This window comes from Acipenser ruthenus, chromosome 1 (genome assembly GCF_902713425.1).
Source record: "Acipenser ruthenus chromosome 1, fAciRut3.2 maternal haplotype, whole genome shotgun sequence".
Lineage (NCBI taxonomy): Eukaryota > Metazoa > Chordata > Actinopteri > Acipenseriformes > Acipenseridae > Acipenser > Acipenser ruthenus.
Genome location: NC_081189.1, coordinates 85,358,057 through 85,385,670, shown reverse-complemented (window position 1 = coordinate 85,385,670; position 27,614 = coordinate 85,358,057). Strand labels below are relative to the sequence as shown.

At 36.6% G+C, this 27,614-nt stretch overlaps 1 protein-coding gene across 10 annotated transcripts in view; it reads left to right on the top strand.

Annotated features, from left to right (window-relative positions):
* The window catches only part of rapgef2b (Rap guanine nucleotide exchange factor 2b), a 157,134-nt gene that overhangs the window by 92,201 nt on the left and 37,319 nt on the right, over window positions 1-27,614 (top strand). For 6 of the 10 annotated variants that reach the window (XM_059031357.1, XM_059031364.1, XM_059031361.1 and 3 more), the window contains 2 exons: window positions 2,797-2,964; window positions 5,506-5,523. In XM_059031357.1, coding sequence (XP_058887340.1) covers window positions 2,797-2,964; window positions 5,506-5,523 — 186 coding nt within the window. Of the gene's footprint in view, window positions 1-2,796; window positions 2,965-5,505; window positions 5,524-17,844; window positions 17,917-18,445; window positions 18,731-27,614 lie in introns of those variants that run through there. The other 4 variants (XM_059031365.1, XM_059031354.1, XM_059031390.1 and 1 more) reach the window with 3 other exon arrangements.

Here is a 27,614-nt window from a genome sequence, read left to right as displayed (position 1 = left end):
TCGAAAGCAAGAAGCCCACAACTTCTATTTCGCTGCTTCATTTATTGCTTATCACAACATTGCAAAGCACAAACCATTTAAATAACAGTATACACATAATACAAAAGCAGCAATTTTAAAGTTACATCTAAACCCACTAAGATAAGAAAGCCATTTTATAAAAGTGCATTTTTAGTCTTGACTTGAAAACTGTAACGATCCCAGCTTCCCTGACAAACGAAGGCAGTGCATTCCATAATTTAGTAGCTCTACAAAAAAAAGCCCTACCTCGTGTGTTGCTTTTGTTGACCCTAGGACCCTAACCAGCAGCCCTGCATCCTGTGATCTCAGAGTACGGTGTGGAAGATACAGGGTCAGTAACTCCTGCAAATAACTAGGTGCTAATCCATTCAGGGCTTTGTAAGTTAACAGCAACATCTTAAAATCAATTCTATATTGCATAGGGAGCCAATGCAAAGAGGCCAAACAGGGGTAATATGTTCACTTTTCCTGGTTTTAGTCAGAATTCTAGCGACGATATTCTGAACAAGCTGAAAGCGGGATACCACACGTTTTGGGACATGTTTTACATTAATCAATTCTAGGTAAAACAAAGGCATGTATTAGTCTCTCGGCATCAGTACGGAAATAAAAGTTTTAAATAAAAGTTTGGCTATATTTCTCAAATGGTAAAAAGATAATTTAGTAACTTCCCTAATATGAATTTCAAATGATATATCGGGATCAAAGATGACCCCCAAACTCTTTTTGATGAGAGACTACAAGGGTCGAGCTCCTGTAATCTCACATTTCCTTTTAGTTGTTTCTGTGATTCCACTAGCATAACCTCTGTTTTGTCTGAATTCAACATTAGAAAATTCTGTGACATCCAATGCTTGATGTCTGTAAGTCTAGCTAATAACACCCAGTCAGAAGAAATTCCTGGCTTTAGGGACAAATATAGCTGGGTATCATCAGCATAGCAATGGAAGTTCACTCCGTGTCTGCGGATAATGTCACCTAACGCTAGCATATATAATGAAAACAGCAAGGGACCTAGAATGGAGCCCTGTGGAACACCACAGACAACTTCCAATAATGCCGATTACCTCCCCAATAGGGGCAGTGCTGTCCTGCCTGTTACAACATAGGACATAATATAGAATGACTCATCATATCAATCAATATGTACTCAGTGTTGTCATTATTTAAATGATACTACAGTTTTTCTGCACAGTTTTGACAAGTTGATCAATATTATAATATAAGTGATATAAAAAGCCTTGTTGATAAACACACGATCTGTATTGTAAGGACCTTTGTGGTCCAGTTAGTTACATTACAATTTGTTATTGTTAGGTTTGTGTGCCCTGGAGTAAGCAATGCTTTTTGTAATTCTGCATACAAAAATCAAATCAATGAAGAAGCAGTAGTAACCTTAGTCAAGTAAGAAAAGTAAATGTTTTGAGGTAGTTTTAGTCATTCTTGCAAGAATCAATGAAATATTTTCCTGGGTCCTATTCTATAGATTTGTTGTTGAAAAGTGTTACTTTCTTTGCAAAATTTGAGATGTGTTTTTCAGCTCAAATGTACAGTATACATTTTTGAAAATATACTGAGTTTTGACAAACATTGACCAATGGCATTATTTTTCTAGCTTTCTGGTGAATAGTAAATACCACAGCATGTTCCATTACACTGCCTCCATTTTGGATGTGTGGCTAAATTGTACAATATTTTGTTGGTGTTTTGCTATCGTTACTATACTATCCTCCTTTTAATGCCAGTTGATTTTGTATTGGCACAGTAAGCTGTTTGTTGACAATTTTGATTTGGTTCTTCAGTTTTAACTGCTTGATTTTCAGAGGTGATTTTAGGGGTCAAGCACAAGGTGCTGTGGAATAAACAACTTTCTCTATCTAGCCCATTCCCACCAACAAAATGTGTTTCAAGCAAACAGCCTTGTAATTATTACAGAATTGCTTTGGATACTGTGTCACAAATACAGGAATGATTTCCATTCTGTTTATACGCCAAACAATTTACTCTGCTCCAGTGCAGTTGCCATGGCAGCAGATACTACGGTACAGAGATACTGTTTAATGCAGGAGACAGTGTGCTGTTGTAAAATATGAGACTGCAGTGAAGGAGACATGAAAAGAATGTGTAAGCAATACATTGTTTTCTCTCTATTTTTAGTGATTTAGTTGCTTGATATTTGACATTTGTATTTAATTGTCATTAAGACCTAGGTTTAGAATCTTAGTTTAGTTCAGTAACCTTAATTTATCGTCACAATATTTTGCTTGGCTGATTCTTACTGTTCTGCACATCTATCTTTGAAGTATGGCTTGGCACTTTGGTACCCTTAATCCTCCAGGTCCACGCCTTATTCTTCAATGCACATTGTATGTATGCATGTACAGTATGTGTAATAATTCTGCAGACCTGTCGAGTGTATTAGATTGATTGCTCTAATTCATCTCTCCTGTTGTTGTTTCATTGTGTTTTTGACAAGTGGTAAATTCACCTTTTATATACACCAAGATCGGAATACATTTGCTTGAATACATTGTAAGAGCTTTACATGCTTCTAACCCTGTGTCTGTCCTTCAAATATCAGAATGGTGCAACTGTGTACACCCTTGTGTCATGCACTTCATTTTAGTGTGTGTTTGTGTTTTAATCAGAGGGTTGCTGGATTTTACTGTATTAAAAATCTATAGTATAATTGTCTCTGGTCCTATCAAACTAGGTTATCCATGTAATTGATATTGTACTTAGTCATTTGTTCTTTTTATTGTTGTCCTTGTTTAGGTGGACTATATGGATGAAAATGAGGAGTATTTTCAGCGGCAAGCATCTCACAGGCAATCTCGCAGGAGATTTCGGAAAATTAACCAGAAAGGAGAGAGACAAACAATTATTGACACAGTGGACCCGTACCCTGTTGGGAAGCCACCGTTACCTCGAGGATACCACACGGTGAGTCATTATGAGGCCTTATGATCTTTGCCAGGGGATACTTTGAAGTTAGTAGCAAGCTTCAGTTATTCTTAGTTTTCTGACTGCCTCATGATTTTAAAACCAAATTAAGTTTCACAAAATATCATGTGTTCCTCAATACCTTTTTACATTGCTGCAATGTGTTATAGCCTTGGCGGATTCAATCACTTCAATCAAGCGCTGTTAATTGCATCAGTCTTTTTTTTTGTATATATAAAAGATCAAGGAGCACAATATCCTGAGTGCAGTTGCAATCCAATGAGCCACCTAGCCTCCAGGGACTTTGCTGAACCACCTAGTCTCCTGGGACTTCAGTTTTGTCATTATAAAATACGTAAGATTTAATTCAAGGGAGTAATATTATGACTGCCTCATGACCCTGAAAAAATAGAACGGGGAACTTTCTCACAGTCATGAAGTCAAAAGCAATTAGAATAACATGTCATTCTCATTATTTGTTATGCTTCTTAGCAGACAAAATGTTCCCCCAAATTATATATATATATATATATATATATATATATATTTTTTTTTTTTTTCTGTGCTTCTGGCTCACATAGATTCAAGCAAAATGTTGTACAGTCAAATCTATAGCCCTCTGGTGACGATGAATTTACTTTTAAACCACCTGTGTGTAATGACACCTTGTCTACAGTACAGTTAAATACCATGTTATGGGCATTGTTGAGTACCGGTAGTCATTTTCAATGTGTTTGACTGTATTTGCTCTAAAGCAAAAGGAGACCAATGAAATGATACTATACTGCAAGTTAGGTTGATAGACAAGGTAACTATAAAAAAATAACAAACTCAAACTCACTCCATGAACAAAAATGTCAGTATAAGTGGGGAGAGTATCTAAGGCCAGGCTGGACCACACACTCTCCAGGATGTGCAATAGAATATGCATCTGAAACAAGCTACAAATAGCAGACGAATTCAAAGAGTAACTTTAGGGACAAATTCAAACACTGGCCACAACTAAGATCAAGGCAGTAAGAGCTCTTTAACACAGTTATTCTTATCTCTGAAAAAAGCTACATGTCACCCTGTGGTGCAAAGCTCCAGGCAACTTCTGATGTAGGAAACTTGCCAGACATAGTTCAGTGGTGATCACTCCAATAACCTTGCTTTGCACTTTGTCCTAGCAGCACTTTTTTAAATATTTTTTTTTACTACTATGCTTGGAATGTACTGTAAATCCAAACATTTACAATCAGTTTGCCTGGGAACTGGTATCATTTTAGTCAGATTTGCGAAAAAAAAAAAAAAAAAGGACACCTTTTAATGTTGCCAGTGTCTTGATGTGAATTTGGGCAGACCACCCACACACATTACTAATAATATAAATGTCTTTACTAAATAACCAACATCTTTCAACTGGGAAAGAATAATAACCTGGGTTTAAGAGCCAATAAAAAGCACAGAAGAAAGGTGAATATGAATTATTATTGAAAGCTGAATTGCCTGTGGCCTTTTGTGGGGAAAATATTGTTACTGAATGTAATTGTGTACATTTATTATTACAGTAATGGCAGATTGAAGCAAATTTAACCAATGTTTATTTCTTTGGGAGTGTCACTGTTTGCCTTTTTTTCTTCAGTACTTTATATTACCACCGTTTTTTTTTTATTTATTTACAGTAGTTTTGTTTTGGAACCGTTTTAAAGTGAATCCTAGAAAGTGAGTACATTATTATGATAAGGGAATTAAGTGAATCCCTGAATTTGACTTTTGAAATGTCACTGCCTGATGTGATGTCTGAATAGTCATCTCTTTTGAGTTGCAGTCAGTTTGTAGAATTTTGCTGTGCAATGCAGACATCACATTTATGATCATAAAAATGAAACCTTGGAAGCCTATGGAAAGAACAAGCCTGTCCTGTTGGATCCACCATCATAGGAAGTACGGTATCATAGGCTGATTAAATGAATACATTACAGTACAAGGATTTGTATTCCATTCTGTGTTTTGTTATTTGCAGATATATTTTCAGCTGTTACCGTGGTCATTGTGTAGGCGATTGTGTTGGTTAATTGGGGGCATTCACAAGGACACTTTTCAGACCCACTGCAGTCATTATGCCTGCATGTGTAGATGTTAGTCTATTTTGTTCATTCCACACCAATCCTTTTGTTTTTGTCCCCACAAAGATTGTTACAAATGATCTAAAACCATTTAGAAAACCAGCGATATACTCCCAAAGAAAAATTGCTTAATTTTGCATCTTCATTCTAAATTTGGGAAGAAATATTTTAACAGTACTTTTTTTTTTTTTTTTCGTTTTTCATGGAAAATATTCTCAAAGTAATTTTGAAATGAACTGCATGTTAAAGGGTGCTCCAGCATGATGATTAATAAAAAAAAGCTTGTTTTCGCTTTCAGCTTGCATGACATGCAACATCAATGTTAAAGGGCATTTCAGCATCATTTTCATAACCTTGGAATGAAATATGGCATGTGTGATAATTCTCATCTTTTCCTTTCCTTTTATGGCATTCATTTCATTTTGGCTCGCAGGAATGCACTAAAGCGCAGGTATTGTAACTGTTGTGTGTAAATGTATACTAACACTGTTTTCTTGTTCAGTTGTCTTCCTTGTGCTTAATATTTTAATATGTATGTGCCTTAATTTGTCTATTGTATGTCTTGTCTTGAAGGAAATGTTGGCTTTTTCACAGAAATATAATGATGAGTTCTACATTATGTATAATTTATTTGTACACAATTATAATGCAGTGGTGGGGTGGGGGTTTCTTTCTAACAGTAATAAGTTTTTGGTAATGGTTGAAGTGGCCCCTGATTATACAGTACTGGTACTGCTATTAAACAAGTATTTATTTATTTATTTATTTATTTATTTATTTATTTAATTTATGTAGCGCCTTTCATACCGAAGTATCACAAGACACTGTACATAAATACATAAAAATACAATAAAATACAAAATATACAAATAATAATAGTCATAGGCTTTGGAGGCTACATACAGTAACTGAGGACACAAGGCTGAGTGACAAAGCCATCATATATTTTCACGAAAGTCCTCTGACTATTTTTAGTGCTGTCATTTGAAGTATTCATGCAGTTAGTCAGCTGTGCTTGAATAAAACAGCCCAATAGCAGGTGTAGAACGTTGACACGCAATTTAAAAAGACCATAACATGAATGCTGGTAAGGAACTGCAGTATAAGCTTGTCTCTTGGTCTTTGTATGGTTTATAGCCTAGACTTGGTTACAGGTCAGTGATGTATACCGTGGCATAGAAGATTAACAGTCATATGACACTACAAGAAGATGATTTATAAACTAGTGTCTGTGAGGGGGAGAATCTCTCCATACTGTATGTATCAGATTGGCAAGAAATATTCATTATATTTTGCACAGTTCATGCCTAATGACAGAACTTTAATGTCCAGCCATGTTTTAAATATCTCATTGTGTAGCAGGACAGTGTAAAAAAAAAATCAAAAATAAATAAAACTAAAATAAATAAAAAAATAACTAAATGAACAAATCCAAGCAATATATACAGAATGTTTGAGAAAGATGTTGTTCAGTTATAGTGTTGTATATTTATGTAAAATGATGGCAACCATGGTTTGTCTGTAGTGCCAGTGGGATACTGTAAATGTGCATTAACTAGCAGCAAGAGGTTAAGTGTACTTATAACTATTACTTCTTTTTTATCAAAGGCAGGGTGTCTGTTTTCTGTCGGAACTACTGTGCAGATCACCGTAATCATCTCTATAGCAAAGGCAGTGCAGCTGTAGGTTGGCACCATGGGAATATGGAAGAGTCAGACTGCATTTCGCATTGTTACCAGAGCTCCTGCTTGAGGTTGCCTATTTTGGAAAATGACATCATCTAGACTACCGGGACTTGGCTGCCCACAGGGAATTAGCGCTCGTTCATTTTCGTTGGAGGGAAAGCAAGCACATAGTTTAATGTCGACTGTTTATGATGACACTTGGCATCTAAAACCAGTTTTAGGAACAACACTGAACCCTTTCTTTTGTATCTCTGTGCATGGTAAGATATGGAATCCTTGTTCTCTATTCACCCAACAGTACCCATTTGAAAATGTTAAGATTTTATGAAATGGTTTATTAATGAAATGCGTCTTCTGTGGTTTAATTAGTGTTTCTTTGAGTAAGGGTATATTTGGGTTTATTAAATTCCAACTTGTATTGATGATCAATGTATGTTTCTATTTTGTATTGAAATTATTTCAGTGTTTGAAATTAAGCCTCTTGGTATAAAACATATACAAGGTATTTTGTTATCAGTGTTGCTGAATATTTAATAGCAAGTAAATGTCAATTATTTGGACATTTGTTACATATTTAGTAATACGACAATAGTTCACTTATTTGTTTGAGATTTTATTGATAATTTGTCAAAGTAAAGTATTATTAATGGGCCATACATATAACCACGCAAACATGCTACTTGCCCCCAGGGACTGACCGACTGTGAACAAGTGCATTGTGGTTTACTGATGGCATGGAGTGGTTTTGTTAAGATCAATCAGTTCTTGGGTGACAGAAAGCTCTTCTTAACCAATGCATTAGGCCCCAGTGACATTCTAAATGCATTATGTGAAGTATTTCTTGCAGAACATTTTTTCGTTGGAAAAGTGCCACATTACTTCTTGGCATAATGTATATTATGTTAATTTGGTTTAAAGTACAAAGGTGTATGCAGGGGATGGTGCAGTGTTTACCACATTTTACACAGTTAGTTGATTTCAGGTTGCAATTGGCTTCTTTTTAGACAAAAGAATGTCACCATTGGACAAAAGAATGTCACTGATCCAAAGACTGTATTTACAATTTAGGCTACAATTGAGTAGTGAAATCAGTATCTAATAATAAGCAGCTTAAAATTCACTCACTAATGAAATAAGAGAATATTGCTGTTTATCTGTTTTTGTTTGTTTTTTTGCAATGTTTTATTTTTTCCCTGTTCCTTTTATACATTTTATTTTGTCAATTTTGAGCCTGCATTTGGCTGGGAAATCTTCTGACTTCCCTGTGTCGTACTTACAGAAAGCAAAAATAAATAAATAAATAAATAAATAATAATTTATAGACATAGGCTACTGTTCTGTCATTTTCTGTTATTGTCAGAGAGTTCCAAGGTTAGTGGTCAGTCAAGCAGTTATCTAAAGATAATAACCGATGCTGTACAACATACACTTGCATGTTGCACGTTTTCAATTGATATACTGCATCATTTTCAATTGATACCGTGCAGGATTTTTATTTCTTTACAGTAAAGAACAAATATTGTTATATTTTATAGCTTCAGTATGTTTTAAAACTTTCACTTGATTTTTTATATACTCTACTGTTTCATATGCAGTTCAGAAGATTTATGCTGTTTTCACTTGCCTCGTTCAAGTGAAGCTTGGCCTAGATTTTGGCCTGATAATCAACTGAAATTATGCTTGTGCAATTGCTATAAAGTTTTTTGGGTTTTTTTTGCAGCTTTATTTTAATATATCATTTCATTTTTTTTTTTAAATATCACAGACTGCTTTAAAGCACTCTAATTTTTGTCATAACTTTTTTTTGTTCTACTGTCCTAAAATTAAGGACAGCTAATTTCACTAAGTGCAGGGCAAAGCTGTCTGAAACAATCCACCACCACTTCACATTTTCCATCAATGCAGCTTTTACTGTATTTTAAAATATTTATGTACTTTTACCTCTAACATCGAATGTTGTTTGCAAAGATGTACTATCCCTGTCCAGAGATTGGACAGGATGTTACCATGTGGAATTTGACCTGGTCCCTGTGGTTAATACCCCTGCTGCTAACCCACAAGTGCCATGGAAACTGTTGACATCTGAGAAAAACACAGGGCTTTAAAATCTCATCTAAAAGAAGAATCTCTAAAAACACTGCACCCCACTACACCATGTTGGGGTATTTATAGAGGGATTTGATTTCCAGAAAATATTTGGACACGGCATTGAGTGATGAAAACTGAAAACCAAGAGATCTTTATTTGAATCCAATGACTGTGTTAGATCTATTTTTAACATGTTTTGTCCTATTCTGTACATTGAGCATGTAGGAAAAGTAGAGTGGACATTCCTTTTGAACTTCTTTATATATCAAGCAGAAGTCTTAAATGTATTTTTTAGAAACCACAATGTATTAATTTGCTCTCCAGGAGTAATATCATTTTCATACCTTATGTCAAAAGTTTGATGGATGAGGACCTTTGAACTTTTTAGGGACCGTTGACCGTGTTTGCAAATATATGAATAGATGAATATCTAATGAGGCTGTGTTTTTTTATTTTATAGAAGTATTGAATATAATATATACATAATATATATGTGTGGTTTTTATAAGACATATTTGCTCATTGATTATTGAATTGAATATTATTGAATATAGCTAGATTCAATAATATTCAGTAAGCATCTATGGATTATAAAAAGCATAAGTGTGTGTGTGTATGTATGTTTGTGTATATATACTTTTGCATATATTTGAGACTGAATGTTATCAGATCTTCAACCAAAACCTAACATTAGATAAAAGGGACCCTGAGTGAATATATAACACAAAAAATTGATACATATTTAATTAATTTATTAAAGAAAGTTATGCAACACCCAATGCCCGCGTGTGAAAAACTAATTGCCACCTTTAGCAGCAATAACTGCAACCAAACGTTTCCTGTTGTTATTGATTAGTCTCTCACAGCGCCGTGGAGGAATTTTGGCCCACTCCTCCATGCAGAACTGCTTCAACTCAGTGACATTTGTGGGTTTTCGAAAACTGCACGTTTCAGGTCCTGCCACAACATCTCAATGGGGTTTAGGTCTGGACTTTGACTAGGCCATTCCAAAACTTTAAATTTCTTGTTCTTCAACCATTCTGATGTAGACTTGCTTGTGTGTTTCGGATCATTGTCTTGCTGCATGACTCGGCTGCGCTTCAGCCTCAGCTCACGGACAGATGGCCTAACATTCTCCTGTAGAATTCTCTGATGCAGAGCAGAATTCATGGTTCCTTCAATGATAGCAAAGCATCCCCAAACCATGACACTACCACCACCATGCTTGACCGTTGGTATGAGGTTCTTACTGTGGAATGCAGTGTTTGGTTTTTGCCAGACATAACGGAGCCTATATCGGCCATAAGGTTCCACTTTTGACTCATCTGTCCATAGAACATTATTCCAGAACTATTGAGGATCATCCAGGTGCTTTTTGGCATACTTGAGATGAGCATTCGTGTTCTTCTTAGTGAGCAATGGTTTCCACCTTGCTACTCTGCCATGAATCCCATTTTTGCCCATTGTCTTTCTGATGGTGGAGTCATGAAGACTGACTTTAGCCGAGGCGAGAGAGGCCTGCAGATCCCTGGATGTTGTTCTAGGGTTCTTTGTGACTTCCTGTACGATTTTACGCCTTGCTCTTAGAGAGATTTTGGCAGGTCGGCCACTCCTGGGAAGATTCACTACTGTCCCAAACTTTCTCCATTTGGACAATATGGCTCTGACTATGTTTCGGTGGAGCCCAAGAGCCTTAGAAGTGGCTTTGTAACCTTTTCCAGACTGATAGGCATCAACAACTTTTTTCCAGAGGTCATCAGGAATTTCTTTTTTTTGTGGCATGATTTGCCTCTAGAACCTGTATGCTGACAACTTCACTCTGATGGTAAGGGCCAAAGTTAGTCAATCCAAATCAGGCCTGGTTGTTAACCAAAGTACTCAAACAGCTGACCCTAATTATCCCTTTAATTGGGTTGAGTTAACTGGGGGGGGGGGCAATAACTTTTACACACCTGAAGATTGCATGTTTGATTGATTACCTTGCACACCAAACAAATGAAAGAAGCACCAAACTATGATGTCATTTTTCCTCTCAGACTCCCTCTATATACTACTACAACCCACAAAAAAATCTGACCAAATACAATGTGAAAAATGTGCACTGTGTATATATATATATATATATATATATATATATATATATATATATATATATATATATATATATATATATATATATATATATATATATATAATATACAGTGCCTTGCATAAGTATTCACCCCCCTTGGACTTTTCAACATTTTGTAGTGTTACAACCTGGAATTAAAATGGATTTAATTGGGATTTTTACCATTTGATTTACACAACATACTTAACACTTCGAAGGTGCAAAATATTTTTTATTGTGACACAAAAGTTAATTAAACAAAAAAAAAGACATTTGTTGGTTGCATAAGTATTCACCCTCCTGAGTTAATACTTGATAGAAGCACCTTTGGCAGCAATTACAGCTGTGAGTCTTTTTGGGTAAGTCTCTACCAGCTTTGCACATCTGGATCCTGCAATTTTTGCCCATTCTTCTTGGGAAGATTGCTCAAGCTCTGTCAAGTTGGATGGGGACCGTTGGTGAACAGCAATTTTCAAGTCTTGCCACAGATTCTCAATCGGATTGAGGTCTGGGTTTTGACTGGGCCATTCTAAGACATTCAGGTTCTTGTTTTTAAACCACTCCAGTGTAGCTTTGGCTGTGTGTTTAGGGTCATTGTCCTGCTGGAAGGTGAACCTCCGCCCCAGTCCCAGGTCTCTTGCAGACTGAAACCGGTTTTCCTCTAGAATTTCCATGTATTTGGCTCCATCCATCTTGCCCTCAATCCTGACCAGTTTCCCAGTCCCTGCCGATGAAAAACATCCCCATAACATGATGCTGCCACCACCATGCTTCGCCGTGGGGATGGTGTTCTCAGGGTGATGAGCAGTGTTGGCTTTGCGCCACACATAGCATTTTGCGCTAAGGCCAAAAAGTTCAATTTTGGTGTCATCAGACCAGAGAACCTTTTTCCACATGTTTGCTGTGTCTCCCACATGCCTTTTGGCAAAATCCAAACAGGATTTGATATGGGTTTTTTTCAGCAATGGCTTTCTTCTCGCCACTCTTCCATAAAGCCCAGCTTTGTGGAGCGTCCGGGTTATAGTTGTCCCATGGACGGTGTCTGGTGCGTGGTGAGCTGAGAACACCCAGGCCGACTTAAGCCCTCCCCCACCCGGGTGGCGCTCGGCCAATTGTGCACAGCCCCTGGGAGCTCCCGTCCACGGTCGGCAGTGGAATAGCCTGGACTCTAACCGGCGACCTCCAGGCTATAGGGCACATCCTGTACTCCACGCAGAGATGCACCACTCGGGAGCCCTGCCACACTCTTTTGAATGTCTTCTGCAAGCTTTAGATACTTCTCTGAGTGCCATTCTTGAACCTGACGATCTTGAGATGGATTGGACCACTGACGAAATGACCAAACTTTTAAAAGACTGACGAGGTTGATGTGTATATGTATATGGTTTTTATAAGACATATATGCTCATTACTTATTGTATGTGTGTGTGTGTGTATATATATATATATATATATATATATATATATATATATATATATATATATATCTATATATATAATAAAAGGCCCCTATTAGATATTCATATATTCACAAACAAGGTCAAAGGTCCTCATCCATCAAACCTTTGACATAAGCTATAGTAATAATACTACTTCCAGGTGACATTATATGCCTCACAATACCCCTTTAGAAGTAAGTACGTTGTTGGTGTACAGTAGCTTTGTGGTTTGGGATCTGGTGAGCCTTTACACCACCCAATTGAACAGCATTTGTTATGTTGCCAAATGTACTGGACAAAGTTATCTTCCCATCAATTGGCAGCTTTATCTGGTCCTAATTTAAATAGATTTCTTATGTCTTTCTGTACTGAGCTGACACATCAGCATGCATTGTTTTTCCTCTCCTACATGATCCATATAAATGATTGCATAGAAGCTGATAGGCTGCCAAAAAATGCATTGTTCAGGTGATAGGGTTTGATTGAAACATGTGCTCAGTCTTCAAAGAACAGGGTGTGCAAAGTTATATGCAGAAGCCTCTTGGATAATCCATGCTCTACGGTCATACTGTATGCGGGAGATGAAATAACCATCCATTATTGTGTTTTTCCCTGGCAGGAGGACAAGTACATCAGATATTGACCTTTAGCAAACACGTCACCAAATCATGTGGTCGGCCATTTTTGACAGCAAGCTTCACCCCTGTGTCTGCTGGTTTTTGTTGTAGTTGTGCTTTCAATTTCAAATAAAGCCCTCTTTCAGGATCCTTTGGGGAAAGTCATAAGTAGAAAGACCTGGCTTTTGTCCTTGTCTGTTGGTCTATCCAACAGCACAACACGAAGTAACCATCTTCAAAACTTAAACCGGCAAGCATTGTGAATATGCTGTCCACAGATTTTTGCCGTCCAAAATGGCCGACAAGCGCTGTCACTTGATCTGTGACGTCACATGCAAAAGGGCAATATACAGATGGAGGATGATTTCCATCTCTTTACTTAAAAGGAAATGTCAATGTAAACAAATCTGTTCAAGTTTTAAGGTCATCCCATCTTCTTCAGGTAGAATACATATGATTTATGTGTGTTCTGCAGAGCAAATTTAAGAAAGATTCTGGCAAAATGTCACATGAATATAACAAAACCCACGCACCTTTTATAAAACTGTATCAGGGAAAAGGTTAAGTCTTTATTGTGTAAACAGGTGGTTCTTGAGAGCCCATCTATAACCCTTCCAGGCACTAAAGACAAGTAGAATGTTTTGCAGGAACTATTTACTATGCAGATTTCTGAAAAGAGAGAAGAGTTGAACACTGAGTCACTCCTCAAAGTATGCTTTAATGCTAGTTGTTATTTGTGTCTGTTCCTGTTGTAGTCGGGTCAGTTCTTATTTTTATACAACTGTTTTCCTATCTTCAGCATATTCAAACACGACTTCGTTATTAGGAACATCTGTAAGTACAGAAGTGTGGACAGCAATTGTGAAAAATGTCTCTCAGTACACTGCGGTAAGCAGTGTGTGTATTCTAGCTATAACCATTTCCAGTTGGATAAAATAGTTATTTCCCCAAGTGCTGTCCTCTTCCTGTCTATTTTTATAGACTTCCATATAGTTTGTAGATTAACTGAGATTTTTAAAAAGTATTTATTATTTAGACCTCAGAACAGCAGTAACTGCACCTTTTAATAATGTATACATAACATTGGCTGTATAATAATGTCCCTGTTGTGCAGAAGCTGCACACATAATCTTCCCACGTTCTTAAGAACCCCGTTTTTCTCTTCCTTTTTTTTGTGTAGCTCATTAGCTGTTTTTCTCGGTTGAGGTTCAGTAAAGTTTACATCATTAAATTATATCTATGCAGAGACCTGATTCAACAAAATAGTTAAGGGTTATCAAAGCAGGGAGACGTGCACCACCAAGGTGAAGCTACTGTATAGATTGTAACCTGATTGCTTAGAGTGTCAGTCCTGTGGTTTAAAGTAATTGTAGCTAACAAAATTGTTCCATAAAATGTGTTTGCCATGGAAATCGATTATATAGTTCTCAAATGTGTAGTTTTGAAAGAAACCTGTTATAGCAAACATGAATTTTCATTTCTAAACATTGTATCTGGTACACTAGATTAAAGAGACTGAAATTCTCCCCACCTTATTTCCTGAGAATAATCATATCTGCTGCTTTCCCTGTAGACTGACATGCTTTCAGCCAGTAACACATGCCGGGGCAGCAGTGTGGAGTAGTGGTTAGGGCTCTGGACTCTTGACCGGAGGGTTGTGGGTTCAATCCCCAGTGGGGGACACTGCTGTTGTACCCTTGAGCAAGGTACTTTACCTAGATTGCGCCAGTAAAAACCCAACTGTATAAATGGGTAATTGTATGTAACAATAATGTGATATCTGTATAATGTGAAATAATGTATAATGTGATATCTTGTAACAATTGTAAGTCGCCCTGGATAAGGGCATCTGCTAAGAAATAAATAATAATAATAATAATAATAATAATAATAATAATAATAATAATAATAATGCCAGTAACAAGACACTGCTGAGGAGAAATGTGGGAGTGCAAGTGTAAACAGATAACACGAGAAAAGGGCATAGAAACTGAGAACTTCCTTTAATCTAAAGTATACCAGATATGTTGCATTCAAAATCCGTGTGTGCTATAAAATCCATGTGTGCTTTTAAAACTTCAAATTTGAGATATATGGAGCTAATGGAATGGCAAAATGGCTAAGATTCATGGAATAATTTTGTTAGCTACAAAAATTACTTTAAGACGTAAGGAAAGAAACTGATGTAGCTGAATATTTGGAGTGTATTTTGTGTATTTTCTTCTTTTTTTTTAAACAAAATATTCCTTTTTTTATTATTTAAAAAATATGCCTTTTAATGCAGTTACAGTATAATTTCAGTGTTTGAATCGCTATCTTCGTACAGTGTAACAATCTGTGTTATAATGTAGCTTTGCCTAGATGGGCTTTTGTAAATAATACTTAAAGGTGGACCTGTTATTAATATGATTAATGTTTATACATTTAAGTTGTTTAGAGAAATATGATACAATTCACAGGCAATTTTACATATTCTTTATGATGGTTATGTCAAGTCCAAAGCATTTTGTTGTATTGTAGAAAATGTACAGTAGTTTCTGTAACAGGAACAATAGCAGCATTGATGAAGAACTACTCCTTAGTTTTACATGTTTTCTTAAACAATATCTATCCCATTAAGGATACCAAATGGTCCAATGTTAGTTCACAGTTAGTATTTACCTTAAACATTTGCATATTTTCTGATACTTGTACTCAGTACCTTATGGGGAAAATCCATTTTTATATTTAATTAATTTTCTCAGATTAAAGTGGTCCTAGACTGAATTTAGAAATGTCATCCTTTTAATAGTAACATAATAAAACTCAGCCTTACATTGTTAGCTTTGAATCCCTGGAAATGAATTTTGGTGGGTACGACAAAACAAAAGGAGAATATTAGTTGTTCTTGTAATGAATGTTGACTCACTTCATCCCACACACCACTAGCAAACAAACAAGCTCATCCTGCTTCTTTTCTCCAACCACAGCAACTGACAATCTGCTTCTACTGTATACAGCTAATTATCACTGCACTGCAAATTAGACTAATTGCAGTGAGATGAGCAGCTTCAGTGAAGGTGGCTGCAGGTTACTTTTGGATGCTTTTCAAGGCTCATCTCATATGTGCGTTTTTATATGTCATTAATAGCTTATGGCTTTACAGGGAGCAAAACAAGATCTGTTTTCAGGCTGCATGTAAAATGGACAATTCTGTTTCCCTGTGAAGGGGAGAGGTGTAATTTTATTATAACACACTTCATGTCAGTCTTTTCGCCAGTCAACCGCCACTGGGAAATATGGTCTTTTATAATAACCTTTGACTCTGACCTTTCTGTAAGTGATGTCTTGCTAAGTCTACCATAAACCTCACTCTATCAACCTCTATAACCCTTGATAATTGATTTTCAGTATTTCATGAGCAAGCTTACACTTGTTTATGTGATACATTATATTAGGCTGAGTTCATTGCAGGGGTGATGTCATATTACAGTGTATTATGATCCAGGATCAAAACTGGAGACTACCCATGGACAAATCAGATAACCTCGATGTCTAAATTGTTTTTGGTACATGTGTGCTTTGGAAAAATACATACTGTATTTACTGTATAAATGTGTGTGGGTGTAGTGTAGTCTTTACATTTTCACCACTGCCTATTAATTAGTTGATTCTACTTTTTAATAAAGACAGTGATTTTAATTTGGGAAATAAGTATATGTATGTGCTGGATGCATTTAATTATAGCGCAGAAAAGGTATGTTTGCATTTGTGCTTCTAGTTTTGCAAATCAAAGTAGAATGGCTAGAACATTGAAGTTATTTGTTTTTTACCCTATTCCTACAGTTTTTTAAGATTTATTTTTATAGAAAACAATACATTGAAATGTGTGGTGCGCTAGTGTAATTTGTGATGTATTTCTTTACAGTACATATATTTTGACATATTTTACAGCTCACTTTGTCCCTGACTTGTATTATGCCCTTCCTTTTTTTTGGGGTGGGGGGGTAGTATTAGATGGGCTGTTAAGTCTTAATCCTTAAACTCATGGCTAACAATTTTGAATCTTAATGAAGTGAAATAACTTTTATTTCCCTCTGTAACAAGTATTTGAACCCAGAGGTCACAGATCATTGCATTGGCATAGTTCCACCCTCTCCTTTATCAGCATGCATCTAAACACAAGAATGCTGTCCCTGCTTCCAGTCCTTTAAGAATTGTTTGAATTTAAGTGTTGAGTTAAAAAAAAATAAAGGTTTCCTTTCCTTTACGCTGGCTGTCGTTCCAGGGTGATATAATAAGCGAACGCCATTTGCTCAAGTGTCGCTCTATAAATCAGTCACCTCCATTATGATACAATATAGAGCCTGCTGATCGATGAATTCTCTCCCCAAGAGACTTGCTAAGCTCACAGCAACGATGCAAGTGGGCAATTGTTACTTTATCAAAGCCTCCCATCTCTCTTGCATTTTTACACTGAAACAGTTGAGTGCATGAGGGGGCGAGCTTCTGGAAAGAAACACAGCTACCACTTGAGCTGAATTTTTTACAGCGTAGAGAGAGAGAGAGAGAGAGAGAGAGAGGGAGAGAGGGAGAGAGGCAGAGAGGGAGAGGTAGGGAAATCAGTATGCAATTGCATCACTGGCACTGCGCTGTGCTGTGCCAATGCAGGTTAGGAGCCTGGTTTAGCTGGAACTTGCCTGCTCCAAGAAGCAGCAATGGTTTTTTTTTTATCCTGAGGGGACTGCAGTCAGCTGTGTGAAAATTCTCTTTTCCTCTCTACTGTGTGTGGTGTTTTTTTTTTTTTTTTTTTCCTCCTCCTCTCCTCCCTGCTTTGAAAAGGAAGCTTTCTCTCTCGCCGCCCAGGAAATGGCTTTCCTTGTCCGTTGCTATGCCAACTGCCTGCAGCCGTGGTCCTCCTCCAAAGTAAGCTTGATAATGAAATTACTTTAACAGGGTTTGTCAAGGCTGTAGTTCATTTTTTATTTCCCTCTCAGTTTATTACCCTGTTTAGTGGCATGTCTACTACTGTTTGTAATCACCATTAAAATTGTGCCATGCTTGATGAGGGTGAGTGGACAAGAATTGTTAAATACAGTGTCAGTCATTGTGGTGCTGGTTGGATTCATGGTGGAAACTTGGTTATCTGAGCTGAGCAGGAGTCAGCAGTGACCATTCCACTCAGCATCATTAACAGCCAGGGAGGAGGTCCCTATTCACATGCTCTGCCCTGATTTTTTTTTTTTTTTTTTATACTCTCTTTGCAAATGAAACAGGAGTGTTAACAATGCCTGGCTGAATGCTAGCGGCTGGTCCCTAGTCCCAGACTAATCTAATACTGCATAAAGCCTTTTGAGTCTGTGTGCAGTCAGCCATTTTAGCTTTATTTATTTTTAAATCACCATCCTCACATCTGGTGCACTTTGGTTGTCTTAAATCTTAAAGGAATTAGCATGTATATACTGTTTCCTGTTATTATGAGGATTATTTTGAAAACATGGAGGCAGCAAATGCTTGCTGGATGAAAATTCTGCTCTGCTTGTGCACAACATTTTTTGGCTGTCACTGGTGACACTGCAGGCTGCAGCTTTTTTTCATGCTATAGAGGTTGACTTCAGCCAGCCGTGAGGAGAAATCTAAGCAGGATGTTTAAATTCAGTCCAGCATACATTTTTTCATTATGAAACCATTAGCAATTACAGCCAACCATGGAGTCATGGGCCAACAAGATAAAAATCTCGTAAGTATTGAAAATCATCTTATTTATGAGCCATTAATATGAGGTGTTGTAAAGCACCCTGTAATGGTTTGAAATTGATTTCTGTGCTCTGATGCATAGATGAATTAATGACGGCTGATAAAGAGGCAGGAGTGTCAGCCTGTGTAATTTTCAGCGGTTTATCATGGCTACCGTGATTTGAGTTGTAAATAAGGAAGTGAATGCACTTGCATGAAATCTTAAGTGTGGTACATTTTATGGCTTTGTTGAGTTTCAGACATCGTTAAGTTTTAGTTGTCATTAATTAAAATGAATTTAATGTGTGTAAACGATAGTGGAGGCCTGGGATTTTGTATACAAAAATGTTTGAGAAGCCATTTGACCAAAAAAACAAAATCGTTGACAGTGGTTCATGGTGCATACCAGAGGAAGGCTTAAATCTAAAGTCAGTTTAGGTTTTATAGAATTTTCTTTTACATATCAAGTCAGGAGTTAACTTTTTATTAATCACCTCTACTTCCAGACATGATAAAATGAGGCAGATGTATGATACCAATGTATCTGTGTGAATAAAGGCACCCATTTGTTGTATATAGGCTAATTGAACCCCTGTGTCAGCGGCACCTTTGTCACACTATAATCCTTCAGGGTGGCCTAGTATTTGTTTTTGTAATGTGCAGTCCAGGGCAGTAGCATCATTTTCATTCATAATGTTTTCTATTCTTGAGCTTGCAATTCTGAATCTTTCTGCATGCATAAAATACTGTAATGCATGTAATGTCTCCTCATCACGTCAGCCTCTGTTAGCCAATGGAGGAGTTTTAAATATAAAAAAATTAGTCCCATGTGTGAAAATGACACGTTCATACTGTGGAATATTTCATCATCTTGGACAGTTTATTTTTTAACTTAAGGCAGTATATACAGGGCTCTCACTTGATTACAGTTTTTAATCAGTTAATTTTATGGGCATTAGTTGATTAATTGTGCACATTTTTAATAAAAGTACGATCGTATAGCAGCGGCTATCCTGCATAGTAATACTTAAATCAATAGAATAAATATATATATTTTATATAATCTTTTCTCACTAATTTTTCCAGTGTTACGTTATCAGTCTATCGGTAAGCCTATCAAAATGTCAGGTCGGTTTAATTAACATCTAGAGAGATGTAATCTTTTTATCCGTTGTGGTCAGTTTGGGGACAGCATTGACTTGAGCCAGAATATTCTCGTGGCACACAGGATGCACGAAACTCCCATCCATAGACACATATTAAATACTTTTAAATCCACCCAATCCAGTAAATGTAGTTCAGAAGGTTAAAGGCGATGCCAGGTAAATTTAATTTGCAGTGCAAAAAAAGAAGCAACGTTTTGATTGTTTTTAATGATGTTTAAAAGCACTGCCTGTTGATGTTGTGCTTACTATGGATTTTGTCCCCCTACAATGTCAGTACAGCATAAAATCAGCACATATACTTGGAGCAGAAATTGGCAGCATTTTTGTTACTGTTGGGCTCCAATGTCAAGCTTAGTATGTGAGGAATCAGCTCAAGGCTGGATGGCTTGTGTCCTGACTGTGAACTTGGAACTTGGTTTGCTGTTTACCGTCTTTATTTATTTAAAATCTGTAGAGATGTATCTGTGTTGGCCCTGCTTCATTTCCTGACATGCAGAATTGTTAAAATTCGATTTAGACTTCAACATTTGCATAAATTCCCTGCTTGAGTGCCTTTTATTTGAATCCCTGTGCGAAGAAGTACTGTGGTACATTGTGGATGAGCAAATACTCATCTGATTTTTGTTTTGGAAATGTTTTTCACTAAAGCACCAGTTTCACAAATTGATCTTTTGTACAGTTTATTCATGCCAATGAATGTTTTCTTCTGAATAGAATCCAACATGGTAATGTACTGTATATTAGTAATCACGTGTATTACTTTTAGTACTAAAATAAACCACTTGTAAATAGAATATAACAATGTCAGATATTTAAAAGTGGTGAAAAACTGTTAACATTAATGATGTTACAGTACCACAATAACTTCTCAAAAAACAACCTGAAACTGGTTGAAAGCTAGATGGTCCAGAACCCGATTTAGAAGTTTCTTAGCTAGTCAAGTTTACTGTAAAAAATAAATAAATAAATAAAATAAAAATTGATAGATTTTACTTTTAATGCTGCATGTAAAAAGAAATATAAATTGAATAAAATACCAATGCAAAATCGAAATAATGTACAATGTCAAATCTTATGTTTTAACTGCTTTTAAGCTTAATAACAGTAAAATAGGAGGAAAGCTTTGAAATAGAAAATACAAGAATTTCGTATTTTTGTAGCAATAATGATCTATTCCAATTACTTCACCTGCAACATGCAACTAAAATTTGAAGAGGCTACATTAATGGTCAGGGTTCAGGAGCTGCAGCATAGAATTACTGAGTGGTAGTCTGTCTAAATCTCCTGTGCGTCTTGCTTGTGCTAGGCAGTGTGTTTCTAGAGAATAGAGTTGCATTTATAAGCATCAACAGACCCCCCCCAGAAAATCTAGTAAGTTTTCCAACCCATCATTCCCCTGACCTTGTTCATGGAAGATGAACCCAATGTGTTGTCTTGTATCCTGTCATAAATAAGTCATTGCAGTGATGTCATGCTTTCTAAGGTGAAAGGGCCATGCAGTATCTATATGATCCATATAGCCTGCAAATACATTGAAATCATTATTAGAGCTTAGAAAATTTATTGTCATTATTTATTTAAAAAAAAAAAAACAGAAATTGATCATTTACTTTCTAGTTTGTTTTAAATGACAAGAATAATATATGCCCAATTGTTCCTTACAGGTAACAAATAGTGTGAATACTATATTTTTTAAAAATCCCTTACTACCTCATGCGTTTTTAATGGCTACTAATCAGATAAGAAATTGCTGTCTTGGTATTACATTTGTCTGTGCACAATATTTGATTAAACATTTATCTTTTAGAAATATGTGACTTCCTACAAATCACAGTAATTTAGCTTATTTATTTGTATGTTAGGTTGTTAATATCAATTTTTACACCTTTGTTAAGCCTTATACTGTAAGTAAGACACTTAATAATGACTTGTTTGGCTGTCAGAAATGTGTATCCTCTGTCCTTTTCCTTTTTCCTGTCATTTTTTCCTGGTATGATACAGTCTACACTAGATTTCTAGCATCTGAAATGCTTTTACACCTTTTAACACATGGGTTATGGAGGTATATATTTTTATTTTATTCTAATTCAGAAAATCTTTTGGCGAAAAGTACATCTAGAGCAGTCTGTGAAAAGATTAACAGCTTTATGATAAATATTGTTTATTTCATTTTTATTGAAAAGATGGATTCCAACAAACACCCCTTGGTAGTGGTATTCAGCTGTAAGTGATTGATGGCTGCTCTAAACAGAAGTGAAAGGATGAATCTCTCAGTATGTACAGCATTTATTAAAGACATAAAGATATAAAACTGAAAAGAAAGTGTGGTGGGGGGAGTGGTAATACAGTATTGGTACTGGTCTTTTGGCATTGGCTACTGTACGAACACCATCTTTATTATGTCAAATGCTTTTCTGAATATATCAGTCTGTGAAAAGATTACAAATATCCCTTACTTTTCATTGCATCCAACTCCTAATGGATGTGTGTACAAAATGTGATCTAGTATGAATATCTGATATACATTTACAATATGTACTCTAGTGGATTGTACCCCAGCTCTTATTTTTTTTCTTATAGGAAGTTAAGCAGTCAAACTTTAGCTTTTTAAAAGCTTGGTTTTCCAGATTCACCACCAGCATTTTGTAACATTATTAAAGACACATGATCTAGCACAGACAAAAACAACAAGGGATTACAGAATTTAAGATGCAGACCAAATGTCCCACCCTCAATTTGAGAGGAAAAACATAAAATAAGGATGCATTTACAAAGATATAACCTCAATTACGCGTGTAAGAAAACAATGTATGGTGGCAGTTTGCGGCTATCTGCTGTTACACAGAGCATTATAGTTATGTGCTGCTTCTCATTTTTTAGTTGTGATTACTTGCACCTGTTTTTCTCCCATTTTGTTAACTGTAGTATTGCTTGGCATGTCGAATAATATGGGGATCTGAGCAGCATCTCCGATCTGTCCAAGCTAGTACTGTTTGTTAGAACGTAGCCTAATACTGAAACTCTGAAATTGTCAGTTACATTCCCTTTTGTGTACTCAGGCAGTGACATTTTTGTTAGCAAATTTAATACATGCATCACTATACTTAAATTTAAGATGCAGTCCATTTTTGGGAATATATGTATTTTTTATAAATTGCGTCATAAAATTCAAAGGAATACGTGTTATGCCTATTTGTGTTTCTTTCTAATGATGTTGTTTTTGTTTTTGGTTTGCTTGTTACCTCCCACACACAAAGTATGTCATTTGTACTGTAAAAGGTCACCACTTTTTTAATAGCTTTACCCAGAACCATCTCCAAATTCATTTGAACTAATGTTTAAGTGGATCTATAATTCATCCACTCATCTAGATAATGGCATTCATGATGTGGGTTGGCAGTGTTTCTTAATGGGTGCATGAACATCATGCTTCTGTTATTAGAAAGAATTTCCAATTATCATGGCCTTCACATTTTAATTCAATGAAGCATCTTCACATTTGGTATGACATAACAAAAGCACAAGTCATGAACCTTTCACATAAATAAAGATGCCATTGTAAATAATTTTGCTTAAGTTGGGGTAGGTGCAAGCCTTTAATCTAGGTGCATTGTTATTGGATGACTGATTTGTTGTAATGTGCTTAAAACCTCTTGTGTATTAAGCCAAACAGCATTCATAACTTTAATACTATTTTTGGCTGCTGCCAGAAATGTTATAAGAAAAAAAAATGGATCTACAGTACCTGGGAGCATAGTAGAACCTTCCTTACAGTACTGAATCCTGAACCTTTGTTTTGCCTCTCTAAGTGGAACCAGTGCCAGTATTGTCAGTCTCTAGTGAGTCAGATCGATTATACCTTAGATCAGTTGCTTATTAGTCTATTGTCTTATGTGTTGACCTCAGTCTGAGTCAGTTAACACTTCCCAATTGGTGGGCAGAGTGACCGGGTCAGCAGCAACTTATTTCCCAAACTGGCCTGTGATTACTGTAGATCTTTATGCCTTCAATGTAAGGCATTACCTGAAAATGTGTGATGTATGATAGAAATCTAATCCTTGCTCATTTTCTAGGTTTTAAAACGTACTTCAGGCTCTTAACCCTTTGCAGTCCGATGTAATCAAAAAGGCGTCAATCACAGGTCCCTAGTTGTTTTTTCTCCGGAAAAAGCAGAGAAAAGCTTTCAATGGCCGAGAGAGGCAGAGAGAAGCCAGAAGAATCTGAGCAATACGCATAGTCCCTTCACCACAGACATAACACGGACATAAACAAACAAGATAGCTGCTTCCGCATCCAGCGCTCATAGAAAATCGCGGACATTTGCCAAGCTTTTTGAGATGTTATAGTAATAGAATAATGACTTAGATAGCATTATTGAGGAGTTTGGTGATAAATCGAGTGATAAGGAGATGATTTATCAGTATACACGACTATGAAGAGATATGTGATAAATACAGCAGATGCAGTACTGAGTGTCCTGTTGATATGCAGTGCCTTTTAAACCTGTTTTACTGTGAATAAAATTACTTTTAAACAGCACGTGTGAAATAAACAGCTTGCATGAAAATAAATTAGACCAGACGTGCCTGACAGGCACTGAATAAATAGACCACAAAGGGTTGAAGACATTTTGCTTTTGAAAAACGAGTTAAATTTTGGGATGAGAGCTGTGCTCTTTCAAACCTACTGTAATGAGCTGAAAGTGAATGCATGTAAATGCAACGAATTTTAAATGCAGCTTTTGCCTTGATTTACAAATGCTGTAGTACAGGATTAGATAGCTTGAAATGGTTTCTGCTAGAACATCTATAACCATTTACAGTAGAACTTAACAATAAATTAAAAGCTTTACATTTTTGTGTTATACTGGTGAGCTGAAAGGTTTGCACAAGACCAGTTCATCTAGGTATTGAATTCTTAAAGCTGTACTGCTATGTGTGTGTGTGTGTGTGTGTGTGTGTGTGTGTGTGTGTGTGTGTGTGTGCATATCTATATATATATATATATATATATATCTATATATATATATATATCTATATATATATATATATAGATATATCTATATATATATCTATATATATATCTATATATATATATATATAGATATATAGATATATACATACACCACCCACTCGATATCGCAGGTGTCGGGGTCCAATATAAATCTGTTATATATTGACCCATAAAAAAACAGAGGCATAACAAATACTGTACAACCACTCCCTTGGGGGTCCAGTATAAATCTTCTACGCAACCCACTTTTTCATATACAAAGCAGCATACCATTTTAATTTGTACAGTGGACGGTAATTGTTTCTCATCAACTCCAGTCTCCAATTAATTTCATGAGTCTTCCTTGCCTTTCTCAAATGCACAAACCCGCTGCATTGAAAGAATCCATTCCCAACATAGGAGGCTTGTTGCTAGGGAGCTGACGTCACTGCCCTGTGACTTTTGCTAGTGCATTGCTGCCACAAGTGATATATATATATATATATATATATATATATATATATATATATATATATATATATATATATATATATATATATATATATATATATATATATTAGGCGTTTTAATAGATTAAAGATTAATCATGCCTGTGGGTGTTGATCGATTAAAAAAAAAAAAAAAAAAATCATCAAACAATTAATCTAGTCTACCCACGTGCTGTAGCAAAAAGCAGTGCATGAGAAAAAAATGTAGATAGATGTTGGCAAGTACTTCAAAAGACGGTGGCAAACGGGTTACAGGGAGATATACCCAACATTTTGCCATAGCTCAGAACAGTGCGGGGGGGTGCCAAGACCTGAGTGGAAATTACATTTTTCTGACTTCCTGGCAATTGTAAAGTCTGTATCATTTACAGGGTTTTGCTGTGAAACAATTAAATGGGCTTTTAAATCCACCTTGTTCTTACTTTCTCATTTAAAAGTGGAATGAAAAACAAGAGCGTAACATTTAAGTGACTAGTTTTTTGTATTGGTGTTAATACAATTACAAATGATGTTCTCCCATCACCACAGAACCTAAACCTCTGGGTAGTAGAGGATCCCTCATGTCCTTTGTGTTTATCACCTGCAACATTAAGGCACATTTTGACAGGATGTAAGGTGGGTCTTAGCCAAGGACGGTTTACTTGGCGCCATGACCAGGTGCTGTGATGTTTGGCCTTAGCACTGGAAGACAAGCGTAACATGACCAATAAATTGCCACCTGTTCCATCAAAACATTACACATAAAAGACAACATTCCTCCGCCCAGGAGAGCAACCACCAAGAAAAGGTTTTAAAACTAAGCCTTGCCTATGACAACTGGAAGCTGCTAGAGACTGGAAAATGCTGGCAGATGTTGGTCAACGGCTTATTTTTCCACCTGAGATTGCCACCACTAAGCTTTGACCAGATACTATCTTGTGGTCTGGATCAGCACGCCTTGTTCACCTGGTAGAATTAACAGTGCCATGGGAGGATGCTGTAGATGAGGCTTATGAGAGGAAGAAACTGCAATATGCTCAAGTCTGGGTTTACCCAGTGGAGGTGGGTTGTGGGTTGGATTTGTGGCACACTCTACAACCCGGTTTCTCAGAGACGTCGTATTCAGTGGCCAAGAGTTGCGTCGCACAGTGAAGAACTTATCTGAAGCAGCAGAGAGGAGCAGCAACTGGCTGTGGTTGAGACGGAAAGATTCTGGCTGGGGATCTCAAGCATAATAGAAAGAAAGAAACGCTGATGTACAGGTAAGTAAGCTGGGCTGAGTTGAGTGGGGGACGGAGGGGGGTGATGCTGGGACGCCAGAATCACAGTCGAGCCCTCTTGAGGTGTCGTGGGCTAGTCGACGAAACACTGAGGATGGAAGGTGCCCACTTGAAGACCCCAGAGATGTACCCTACTTAGCTCAATCCAGACGGTTGTCATGCTGATGCGCTGGGGAGGCCGCACTGTGGTTGATCCCCGGAGCCAGCATCGCAGCCGTTGTGTGTGCTGATGCGCCAGGGAGGCAAATAAGCTGATCCCTGGAGCCAGCATTACACTTCAGCCATCAACACCGGACAGAAGGATATCTGCATCATCATATGGAAGGAAACGCAAATGGACAGAGACACAGATGGATCACATTAGGTTACTGTAAAGCTACGTCTTAGTTGGTGCTTATCTTGGTGAGAGCCAAGTTCAAATCAGCATGAAGTTTTAACATCTACTCTCATGTAATGGAAGTCAGGTGTACCCATCATAAATATATATTATAATTGTGTTTTACTGTTTATTACAAGGTGGGGTGGGTGGGGGGCTGGGGCAGCAAAAAAAATATCTCTGAAGGGCGGCACAGCAAAAAAAAGTTTGGGAACCACTGGCTCAGAAGGAAGGAAAAAAGACTAAAACTTGCAAGATTTGCTCCTCTGGGCTTTGCTTTCACGGCAGTACTACGAGCTTATCTTATCATCCGAGTCACAAGTAAATTGATTTTTCTTTTAAACAATGTGTTCTATTAGTTTAAATCTGTACCATGGCAGTACATGCATAGCTATAGCCTAAGTCTAAGTCTTAATTATGGCATAGTCAGCTAACTAAATTAAACTAAAATAAAATAGCACTCAATTCAGTAATATGTTTGTTTAAAGTTTATATTCAACACAGTACTGGTTGTAGTACTGCTGCTAATTTACACTAATGCATGGCACAGTATGTATTATATTAGAAGACCTGCTTTGGCTAAATT